This window comes from Manihot esculenta, chromosome 11 (genome assembly GCF_001659605.2).
Source record: "Manihot esculenta cultivar AM560-2 chromosome 11, M.esculenta_v8, whole genome shotgun sequence".
In the NCBI taxonomy this organism is placed as follows: Eukaryota; Viridiplantae; Streptophyta; class Magnoliopsida; order Malpighiales; family Euphorbiaceae; genus Manihot; species Manihot esculenta.
In genome coordinates, this window is record NC_035171.2 from 1,061,419 (window position 1) to 1,072,610 (window position 11,192).

The 11,192-nt window shown below is 33.7% G+C and overlaps 2 protein-coding genes across 2 annotated transcripts; both read left to right on the top strand.

The window, feature by feature from the left end:
• The first annotated feature begins 721 nt into the window (after window positions 1-721).
• Window positions 722-6,259, top strand: LOC110626574 (CO(2)-response secreted protease). Its single transcript, XM_021772572.2, has 11 exons — window positions 722-1,034; window positions 1,298-1,398; window positions 1,479-1,576; window positions 1,956-2,108; window positions 3,283-3,394; window positions 3,602-4,142; window positions 4,327-4,427; window positions 4,535-4,777; window positions 4,913-5,027; window positions 5,159-5,372; window positions 5,463-6,259. The coding sequence occupies exons 1-11, from the start codon at window positions 948-950 to the stop codon at window positions 6,011-6,013; spliced, it is 2,316 nt and encodes a 771-aa protein (XP_021628264.1). The 5' UTR covers window positions 722-947; the 3' UTR covers window positions 6,014-6,259.
• A 598-nt stretch (window positions 6,260-6,857) lies between these two features.
• On the top strand, window positions 6,858-10,335 carry LOC110626575 (CO(2)-response secreted protease). The gene is made up of 11 exons (XM_021772573.2): window positions 6,858-7,032; window positions 7,100-7,206; window positions 7,287-7,384; window positions 7,462-7,626; window positions 7,758-7,869; window positions 7,945-8,449; window positions 8,527-8,627; window positions 8,725-8,967; window positions 9,083-9,197; window positions 9,302-9,509; window positions 9,631-10,335. The coding sequence occupies exons 1-11, from the start codon at window positions 6,943-6,945 to the stop codon at window positions 10,182-10,184; spliced, it is 2,298 nt and encodes a 765-aa protein (XP_021628265.1). The 5' UTR covers window positions 6,858-6,942; the 3' UTR covers window positions 10,185-10,335.
• The last annotated feature ends 857 nt before the right edge of the window (window positions 10,336-11,192 follow it).

Here is an 11,192-nt window from a genome sequence, read left to right on the forward strand (position 1 = left end):
TGAAAAAGGTTGCTCCTCTCTGCCATTTTATTTTGTCCGACTTCATGTCACAAGAAGAAGCTGCCTGGTTCTGCAAAAAACAATAGAATTTCTCAAAAAGCTGGTGGCTGGAGGGTTTTGTATAATTGACGGCTTTGTGTATAATACCATTATCCATGTCCATGATTCCAACGCCAAAAGGAGAAACATAACATTATATAAGATATATGAAGTAAACTAGTGAAAAAAACAACCTTGACGAAGAAGAAAATATGGATAAAGAGGGGAGAATAAAGGAAACAGAGAAGAAAAATTGGCACATGGCCACTGAAGCACTAGAGTTTATTCTTCATCTTTAGCAAAAGAGAAATGATTGCTTGCATCATAAGACTATGATTCACCAAAACATAATATGGGTAGCTTACATCTGTCCAGAGTATGTAATGTGCATTTTCCCTTGTTTCTACATTGATTTGGAAAACCAAATTTTCTGTCTAGTGATAACTCTAAACATAAATTACATTAAATTTGAATTTTACTAATATAAAATTTAATGGAAAATTCCAATTAAATAAATATAATGTTATATAAATGCAATTTATAGTAACAAAACATTAAAATCCGAGAATCATAGCTGTGGAATCAATTATCATATAGTTGTCTAAAGAGTTCATTTAGCCAGTTAAGCAGTGTAATATTTAACAACTAACAAACAGAGTACAAATTCAGATATCAAACTAAAGGGTGGGTGGGTCATACAGCAGGCAAATCATAATACTAAGCTAATGCAATAAAATCCATAGAAAAATAACAATCAAATATGCTTTTACTTCCAGCTAGCACTACAAGTTTCCTCCAGTGAAAAAGCCATCTTCCCTCTCATTTGTCCTACAAATGGGTGATTCCTTCCTTTCTTCTTCATCTTTCTTCTCCAATTCACTTCCCAAAAGCTCATCTTCCCTTCTTTCATGGCTTCTTCATCTCTCCAACTTCTCTTCTTACTCTCTTTACCTTGGCGTCTTGTCACTTCCACTTCATCAAATCAACTCCCTCAGGTAAACTTCTCCTTGGTTAACAAGGTCATCACACAACAGTATCAGAAACAGAGAGAGAGAAAGAGAGAGTCTGCAATCTTCCAAACAAGCATTTTAGAGCCCCATATTGAAGTGGACATCTACTGTTTTATTGTTTTGAAGATTGAATTCTACCCGCTAAAGAAAAAATAGAGCTATCCATATATCTGCATGACAAATTTCTTTCTTTTTTTTTTTTTTTTTGTTGAAAGAATTTGATATATATGTGTTCTTGATCCTTGCAGCAATATGTTGTTTATATGGGAAGTTCATCCAATGGAAATAGAGGAAATGCTAAAATTGCAGAGTCTGCTCATTTGCAGATATTATCCTCTATTATACCAAGGTTATTATCATCTACAATCATCATATGTTAGCATATATGTTGGATTTTGAGAAACCATTTTTTTTTAAATTTTTGAGCAGTCATGAAAGTGAGAGAATCTCTTTAGTCCATCATTATAATCATGCTTTCAAAGGATTCTCTGCCATGCTTACACAGAGTGAAGCCTCTGAATTGTCTGGTAATTTCTCTTGTCTTCTGCTTCAATAATATTCAAGAGGAAAATGACACCCTTTACACTTTGGACACTAGGTTATGGACAATTGGAAAAAAGATAAAGAAACAAAACACACACACACACTCAATGTGGCCTTATCTGTGTAATTTTGCAAAAGTAAAAAAGGTATCATCTTTCTTACATTGTCTCCAATTCCCTATGTTACAATACAAATTTTTTTTATGGGATTAATGGCCGAGTAATATTTGATAAGATAATGATAATTCAACACAGAAAAAAAATAAAGAAAAATAAGAATGTCGCTGTTCAGAAGTTTTCTGGAAATTGGAAGTGTTTATAGCACAAGATGAATGTTTGGATTGATGAAATTCTGGAAAAACAGGGCATGATGGAGTTGTATCAGTGTTCAAAGATCCAACTCTTCAACTCCACACAACACGTTCTTGGGATTTTTTAGAGGGAAAATCTGGCATGCAATTCTCCTCTCTGTATCCTCATGCATCAAGTGATGTAATTATTGGGGTGATTGATACAGGTAATTTTCTGAATTCCCACTATTCCTCTCTCAAAATTCTCATGCACTTCTATAGATTTTTAAAAAAAAAAAAACAAAAGGAAAATTTGATTCACTAATTTGGAATTCTGAAGAGGACTTCAATATCAGTCAGCTTTTTTTATATGCTTATTATGAGGATATTTTCGTTAATTTGAAGTTGAGTGTAAATCAAGTTAAGCTTATTGATAATTACAATTGATTCTTAATCATAACAATAAGAAAAAGGAAAAGCAATTACTGCGATGACAATAAGATTGCAAAAACATGTTCATGTAAAGTAAAACATGCCTTGTTTTATACACTTAATCTTTTAGCATGATGTTTCTTACTAACTTTTTCTACAAGGGTTTGTTTGTTTCATGGGAAAGTATTTTCTTTTTAGTGATATTTTTTGAAACGCACTGGTCTCTGCTATTTGGGGAAACAGAAATCAGCGGAAACTTTTTGATCTAGGAGGGAAAAGTTTCCGCTTCAGATTTTGTCGTACACTTAATACTTCTATTTTTCCACGCTATTTTTTTTTTTTAAAGAAAATGATTTAGAAAAATCTGATTTTAATTTGAAGTGAAACCAAATGGCAAACCGGACCATGGTTGGGTCTACCATACACTTTTTCTAGTACTTGAAGCTGCAAGTTAAGCTAGTGCACAAGAATTATTCAGTACAAACTCTTCTTACATGAAATGAGAACAAACTTTTCTGTCCCTGTACTATCATTTGTCATTTTTTCAAATTTTCAACTTGAAATTTCCAGAGAAAAAGTGGAAATCCATAAAAAATCAAAGTGCAATGGTCAATAATCCTTTACTTTCCATTACGTTATCTTATTCTACGTTTCGCTCCATACACTATTTTTTACCTTAGAAAAAAAAAATGATTTTGGTATTCAGTTCTGTGGGGATAGAAAGGGGATAAAAGGGTACCCTCCCTGATTCACATACTTAAGTTACATGGATGGCCCCAACAGCTACGTTTTGTTGGAAGGTCACAAGGCAACAAAAAGAGCCACATGAAAGTGTAGCCCACCTACACAAAAACCCATGTGCATATTCCCCCTTGTTTCATTTTCATGCTGCTTGGATTTCTTTATTTTCTTACACACTCACATGATTAGCCAATAATTTTCCCTTCCTAATTACTGTTATGATTCCAGGGATATGGCCTGAGTCTCCAAGTTTCACTGACCATGGAATTGGACAAATCCCTTCAAGATGGAAAGGAATTTGCATGGAAGGAAATGACTTCAATAAATCCAACTGTAATAGGTTGTTCTTTATACCCTTCTTTTTCTTTTCTTTTTAAAGTGCACAAGACTTTCCACTTGAAGATGGTTTCAGATCCTTGATCTTCCAATTATTTATATAAATTTAAAAAGTTATAATTGTCCCACATTTGAATTTCACAATGCAATGCTCATGCAAGCAATGAAGATATCTTTGTGCTTGTGCCTCAGTGATAGTGTTTATTTGTAGGAAGCTGATAGGAGCAAGGTACTATGACAGCATCCTGAGAACCAACAAAAATAACAACACTCATGTGTCCCAACCAAGGGGCTCACCCAGGGACTATATTGGCCATGGAACCCACACCACATCTATAGCTGGTGGTGCTCAAGTAGCTAATGTTAGTTACTATGGGCTCGCAGGAGGCACAGCTAGGGGTGGCTCTCCTTCAACAAGGATTGCAGTCTACAAAGCCTGCACATTAGATGGTTGCTCTGGCTCCACTATCTTGAAGGCAATAGATGATGCAATTAAGGATGGAGTTGATATAATTTCCATTTCTATTGGGATGAGCTCTATTTTTCAATCTGATTACCTTAATGACCCTATAGCAATTGGTGCATTTCATGCTCAACAAATGGGTGTTTTGGTAATTTGTTCTGGTGGAAATGATGGACCTGACCCTTACACCATTGTCAATTATGCTCCCTGGATTTTCACTGTTGCAGCTTCTAATATTGATAGAGATTTTCAATCTACTATTCTCCTTGGAAATGGGAAGACTCTCCAAGTAAGACATTTAATTGATTCATGATTTAGATGAATATATTTTATTATATATATTTTATTAAATATACAAAAAATAAATTGTTTAATATAAAGTATTGGATTAATAGTCCAATAATCAGATATTTATTTATGTAGAGAATAAGTTGTCACAGATATGAGTGCCTTTCTAATGCTTATTATTACAGGGATCTGCCATTAATTTCTCAAATCTCACTCGCTCTAGGACCTATCCTCTTCTATATGGAGACAATGCTGCTGCTGCTTTTACCCCTACTTCAGAAGCAAGGTATTTTGTTTTTCCTTGTTCCTTTCTTGCTGAATTAACTAAATTGAATATGCACCAATTGCTGGCCTTACTTCTGTTTGTGTAAATGCTTCTACACTACATTGCAGGAATTGTTATCCAGGATCATTAGATAGACAGAAAGTTGCTGGGAAAATTATTGTTTGCTTGGATAATGATTTTAGTATTCCTAGGCAAATCAAGAAATTAGTTGCAGAAGATGCCAGAGCCAAAGGGTTGATTTTGATCAACGAGGATGAAAAAGGTGTACCCTTTGATTCTGGTGTTTTTCCATTTGCAGAAGTTGGCAATGTTGCAGGAGCTCAGCTCCTTCATTATATCAATTCTACCAAGTAAGCATTATTCAATGATCATTAGGTCCTTTTCTTGCTTTCAGAACCTCTCCTTTGAGCTACAGGTACCCAAATTAACCATGAGCAAGCACTTCTTAAATAGTTACTGATGCTTACTTTTTTGTATCTTCACAGAAATCCAACTGCAACAATCTTTCCAGCAGTTGAAGTTCCACTGTGTAAACCAGCACCAGTTGTTGCATATTTCTCTTCCAGGGGGCCTGGACAGCTTACAGAAAATATTCTTAAGGTTATCCTCTGACATACACATTCAACTTCATAATACATCAATAGGATCCGTTGACTATATAGTTAATGGCTTGCATTTTTTGGACAAATGAACACATAGCTAATTATTATTAACACTAATTAGCTATTCAGCCAGATGTAATGGCTCCAGGAGTTGCCATTTTAGCTGCCATGATTCCTAAAAATGAATCAGGAAGTTTTCCAATTGGAAAGAAGCTATCAGGATATGCAATAAGATCTGGGACATCAATGGCTTGCCCTCATGTAACAGGCGCTGCTGCGTTCATAAAATCCATATTCCCCCAATGGAGTCCTTCCATGATCAAATCCGCACTTATGACAACAGGTAAATTTTTTAAGATGGACATAGTCATTGCATTCTAATAACTTTGCAGAAAAAGTTACTAACTTTGATATCTTCTCCTTCTTCATGCAGCAACCTTTTACAACAACTTGGGGAAGCCCTTTACAAACAGCTCAAATTCAAATTCAAATCCACATGAGATGGGGGTTGGAGAAATAAACCCACTTAAAGCTCTTAATCCAGGATTAGTTTTCGAAACAACTACAGAAGATTATCTTCAATTCCTGTGTTATTTTGGGTACTCACAGAATAACATAAAATCCATGGCTAACAAAAACTTCAACTGTCCAAGAATCAGCTTTGACAAACTTATCTCCAACATTAATTACCCATCAATATCCATTAGCAAGCTTGATAGACATCAAGCTGTCCAGACCATCAAAAGAGCCGTAACAAATGTGGGATCTCCAAATGCTACATACATAGCTAAAGTGCAAGCCCCAGAAGGACTGATGGTGAAGGTGTTACCAAAGAAGCTTTTTTTTAAGGAAGGCTCATCAAGAATGTCTTTCGAGGTCTCCTTTAATGGGAAGATGGCTCCCAGAGGATACAGTTTTGGGTCTGTGACATGGGTTGATGGCAGACACTCTGTTCGACTAGTGTTCTCAGTGAATGTCGAATAGCAAGAACAGAGATGTGACATTCGAGGGGGCAAAGAAATTGGAAAGAAGTATTATACAATTTGGAATCATACTTTTTCTTTTCTTTTCTTTTCTTTAATGAAAATAGTGAAATATGGAATACAATGATATTGCTTTTGTAAGGGAAAGATAATGATTGATGCTATTATTTTCTTTGTATCAGTAACAGGAAATTGACCAAGACTTTACTTTCTTTTATAATATCATTAAGTTCAATTATTTCATTAAGATTAGGGGATTTTTTTTTTCTTAATTAAAAAAGCCTACTCAAAAGAAAAAAGCATTAACAAACACTATTCCAGAAAAGAAAGGCACCACTTTGTCGGCTTTTGCAGTGGGGATATGATTTTTTTTTTGTATAAAGAAAAAGAGGGTTTAAAGAAAATGTAAAAAGCCTTATTTTATTTTATTTTATTTGTTCAATTATTCTGTGAACACTTGGTAATTTATTTTTACGCTTTTTTGTATTCAATTAATAATTAAAATAAAATCAAGAGAGCTTTACCTAATTAATTGGGAATAAATATTGTATTATGTGTAGCACGTAAATATTTTCAACTTTAATAAAGGAAGATGCCATTGCGTGTTTCACATGGTTATCACCCCTTCTTCTTTTTGATCAATTTTGAAATGGGTTTTCATTTTGTCTAACCTCATTAATTTTCATAAATAAATTTAAAATAAATCAATCATATACATATGGATAATACGTTTAGGAACTAATTTCTTTTTAAAAAATAAATAATTTAAGACAATCTAACGACAATAAACAACAATACTTAAAGACATTCAAAATGTGATTATCCCAATAATAAATTTATGAGCATTCAGTTATCTGTCTATAAAATGGTACCGTCAGAGTAGTGTTCATTACAACAATCAATCCAACACCTGTGGAAAGCTGCTCATCCATGGCTTCCTTTCTGCTACTGCTTCTGTTTCTGTTCTCCTTCCTATCTTGTCCCCTCATCTCTTCCACATCACCGCTTCAAACCCCCAAGGTACATGTCTTCTCAAATATGTTTTTTCCAATAATTGCTCTTGATGATTATCATCTTGTCTCTGCAGCACTACATTGTTTATATGGGAAGTTCAAGGAATGATCACAAGGGAGAAGAAGGTGCCAGACTTGCAGAGTCAGCCCATTGGCATTTATTGTCATCCATTATACCCAGGTTGTTCTGGCAATTCTATAATCTCTACGATTTTATGGGACTAGGACAAGCTTATGTCTAATGGTAATAACATTTTGCAGCCAGGAGACTGAAAGAATATCTTTAATCCATTCTTATCACCATGCTTTTAGAGGGTTCTCTGCAATGCTTACTGAGCATGAAGCTTCCTTGTTATCTGGTATAATTTTTTGTCATATATATCAGCTCAGTATCAGTATCTTTGATTCTATAATTTGAGAAACTATTTTGAAACAGGCCACTCTGAGGTCCTCTCTGTCTTTCCTGACACGGTTCTTCGACTCCACACAACTCGTTCTTGGGATTTCTTGGATGCTCAATCTGGCATCGCATCAAGGCTTGGTTATTACCAACACCATCACTCATCGTTGCATGATGTTATAATTGGAGTAATAGATACAGGTGCCTCTGATTATGATTGTTCAAGAATTATAACCTGTTCTTGGATTTTTATTCTACATCTTCAAGATTGTTGACATTGCAGAAAGCGGAATGTTTAATAAATTGGCATCTGAATGGTTGCTTTATTCCAGGCATATGGCCTGAATCTCCAAGCTTTAATGATGACCACATGGGGAAAATTCCTTCAAGATGGAAAGGAGTTTGCATGGAGGGATTTCAATTTAACAAGTCTAATTGTAACAGGTATATTTCTCATCCTGTCAAATTATCCTGTATACTTTGCCAAACTGAAACCTATGTTTTCCTGAAACATTGAAGGAAGTTGATTGGTGCAAGATTCTATGATGTCCTGTCGAAGTTCCCAGGCTCACCAAGAGATGATGCTGAGGGACATGGGACGCACACTGCATCTACTGCAGCTGGTTCACCAGTTGCAAATGCTAGTTTTTACGGTTTGGCTAGAGGTACAGCGAGAGGTGGGGCTCCCTCTGCTAGGATTGCAAGTTATAAGGTCTGTTCAGAAAATGGTTGCTCAGGTGCTGCTACACTAAAGGCCATTGATGATGCTATTATGGATGGAGTTGACATAATATCAATTTCAATGGACGCTAATAGTCAGGTGGAATTTTTAGAAGATCCCATTGCCATTGGAGCATTCCACGCTGAGCAAATGGGGGTGATGGTAATTTGCTCTGCCGGAAATTTTGGTCCAGATGCATACACCGTTTCTCACACAGCTCCATGGATCCTTACAGTTGCAGCTTCAAGTATTGACAGGGATTTTCAGTCCAGGGTGATGCTTGGCAATGGAAGAACTATTAAGGTTAATATAATCTAAGGATATTTTAAAGAATTATTTCCATAATTTATCACTGAAACTCAGTTCTTGTGATGCTGTAGGGATCTGCAATCAATTTTTCAGGTCTCACACGCTCAAAGATGTATCGGCTGGCACTTGGAGAGCATGTTGCTATTAATAAAACTCTTGTATCAGATGCAAGGTTCATATCCTTGTTTGGCCAGAAGTATTCTAATAAACTGTTCTTCAAATTCATCATGTTCATGCCTCATTGTATCTTCTTCTGTCCCCAAATGCAGGAATTGCGTTCCAGATTCATTAGACTCAAAAAAAGCTTCAGGAAAGATAATCATTTGTGTTACTAGCAACCAAGATATTCCAACAACTGACAGGGCATTTGCTGTAGAATCTGTCAACGCCAAGGGGTTGATTTTAGTTGGCGAAAACACAGAAGATGAAACTTATAATGCAGGTTCTTTTCCTCTGACTCAAGTTGAGAAGCATGAAGGGCATCTGATCTTCAACTACATGAAGTTCAGCAAGTAAATTTTAATCAAGTTTGCTATGATGCAAACACTTATTCTCTATATTGTTTTGACCAGAAAAATAACATTAATAAATATCAATTTCCTGTTTCTTTTTTCACATTTTGAACAGGAAACCTGTAGCAACTATTCTTCCTTCGGTTGATGTCTTAGGGATTAGACCATCACCAATTGTTGCATCCTTCTCATCAAGAGGCCCTGGAAACTTTACAGAAAACATCCTCAAGGTCTTCTCTGGACTGATTGATCTTCAATTACATGTATCTATAGCTTTGTTTTTCTCAGAAAAAAATCTACAAAATGCATTACCTAACAGCAGCTCATTATTCAGCCAGATATAATGGCTCCAGGAGTGGACATTTTGGCAGCAGTTCCTCCTGTGACGGATGAACCAGGTCTTCCCAGAGGGACATCAATTTTTGGCATTAAATCTGGAACCTCCATGGCCTGCCCCCATGTATCAGGGGCTGCTGCTTTTATAAAATCAGTGCATCCGCATTGGAGCTCATCAATGATCAGATCTGCTCTCATGACAACAGGTAAAAATCAAGGCCTAAAAGCTTATTATTAAAACACATTATCAGCTGCTGCTTCTTCATCAGGAGTTTTCATTTCAGGATTCTAATGACAATTTCTTTTTTTTTATGTCCTGTCATGAAGCAACCATTTCTAACAACATAGGAAAGCCATTGACAAACACCTCAAGGTATCTTGCAAATCCACATGAAGCTGGCGCAGGAGAAATAAGTCCAGCCAGGGCTCTCGATCCAGGCCTAGTCTTTGAAACCACAGAAGAAGATAATCTCCGTTTCCTTTGTTATTACGGATACCCGCAGGAAAGAGTAAAGAACATGACGAAGACAAAATTCAAATGCCCAAAGAAATCTCAAGAAGAGCTTATCTCAAGTAGTATCAACTACCCATCAATCTCCATAGGCAAGCTCGATCGAACCCAGGCAGCTCAGATCATTAGAAGGAAGGTGACTAATGTGGGGTCTGGAAATGCGTCGTACTATTCCAGAGTGCATGCTCCAAAGGGATTACTGGTGAAGGTTTCTCCAAAGAAAATAAATTTTGATGAGAGCAAGAGAAAGGCATCATTTAGAGTGTTGTTTAATGGCAAGAAAGCTCACAAGGGATATCATTTTGGACATGTAATTTGGTCTGATGGCCATCACAGAGTTCGTGTCGTTTTTGCAGTTAATGTTGAATAGGAGTCTATATGTACTTCTGCAAATCTATTTTTCCCTTTTCTCTATTAGAGAAGAGAGAGAAAAAGAGGGGAAAAAATAATTTTAAGAAATTAAGGGATGAAACTGTATACAAGTAAAATATTTAAGTATTAAATAGTAATTTTATTTTAAATATTAATAATTCATACTATATATAAAAATGAAAAGAGAAGGGAAATAATGGAATTGTTAGTTTTACATTATATTATTTAATTATTTATAATTGATTTTAAATTAATAAATTATTTATATATTATCTAAAATAATTTTTTATATTTATTATTTAAAATTAATGTATGTTTAAATTTTTTATTTATAAATTTAACTAATTTTATTTTGATAATTATTAAAAATTAATATTTACATCAATTTTTTTGAAATAAGATTATTAAAATAATAAATTTAAATATTAATTAAAAATATTAAAATAATTATCACTATATCATATTATTAGATTTAAATTGTTTTATTTTTATTTAATAATTAATTAATATTTTAATAATTATTATTTTAAATTTTGATATTTTTTAACATATCAACCATTAAATTTATAAGTTTTGATATATATATATATATATGATAGTTAAAAAATTAAAAATTTTATATTTAATAATATTAAAAATAAATATTAGATAATAAATTCAAATTTAAAAAATAAAAATAGTAAGATATATGAAATATTTATTAACAAATTATTGATTTTAAAAAATCAAGATAGTAAAGTGATTATCTTAATTTTAGATATTAGTAATTTTATTATTATTTAAATATTTAATAAAAATTAAAAAATATTTAAAAGAATAATCTTATAATCTCATTTTTTTTAAATTATGTTTTTATCATGAATATATATTGTAGCAGGAAAAACTCAATACGACACTAATCTTTTATATTTTAAAATTTTTAATAAATATTATAAATAATTTTTTCAATAAAAATATTTAATAATTTAAATTTGGAAATATTTAAATAAAATATTAAAATTTATTA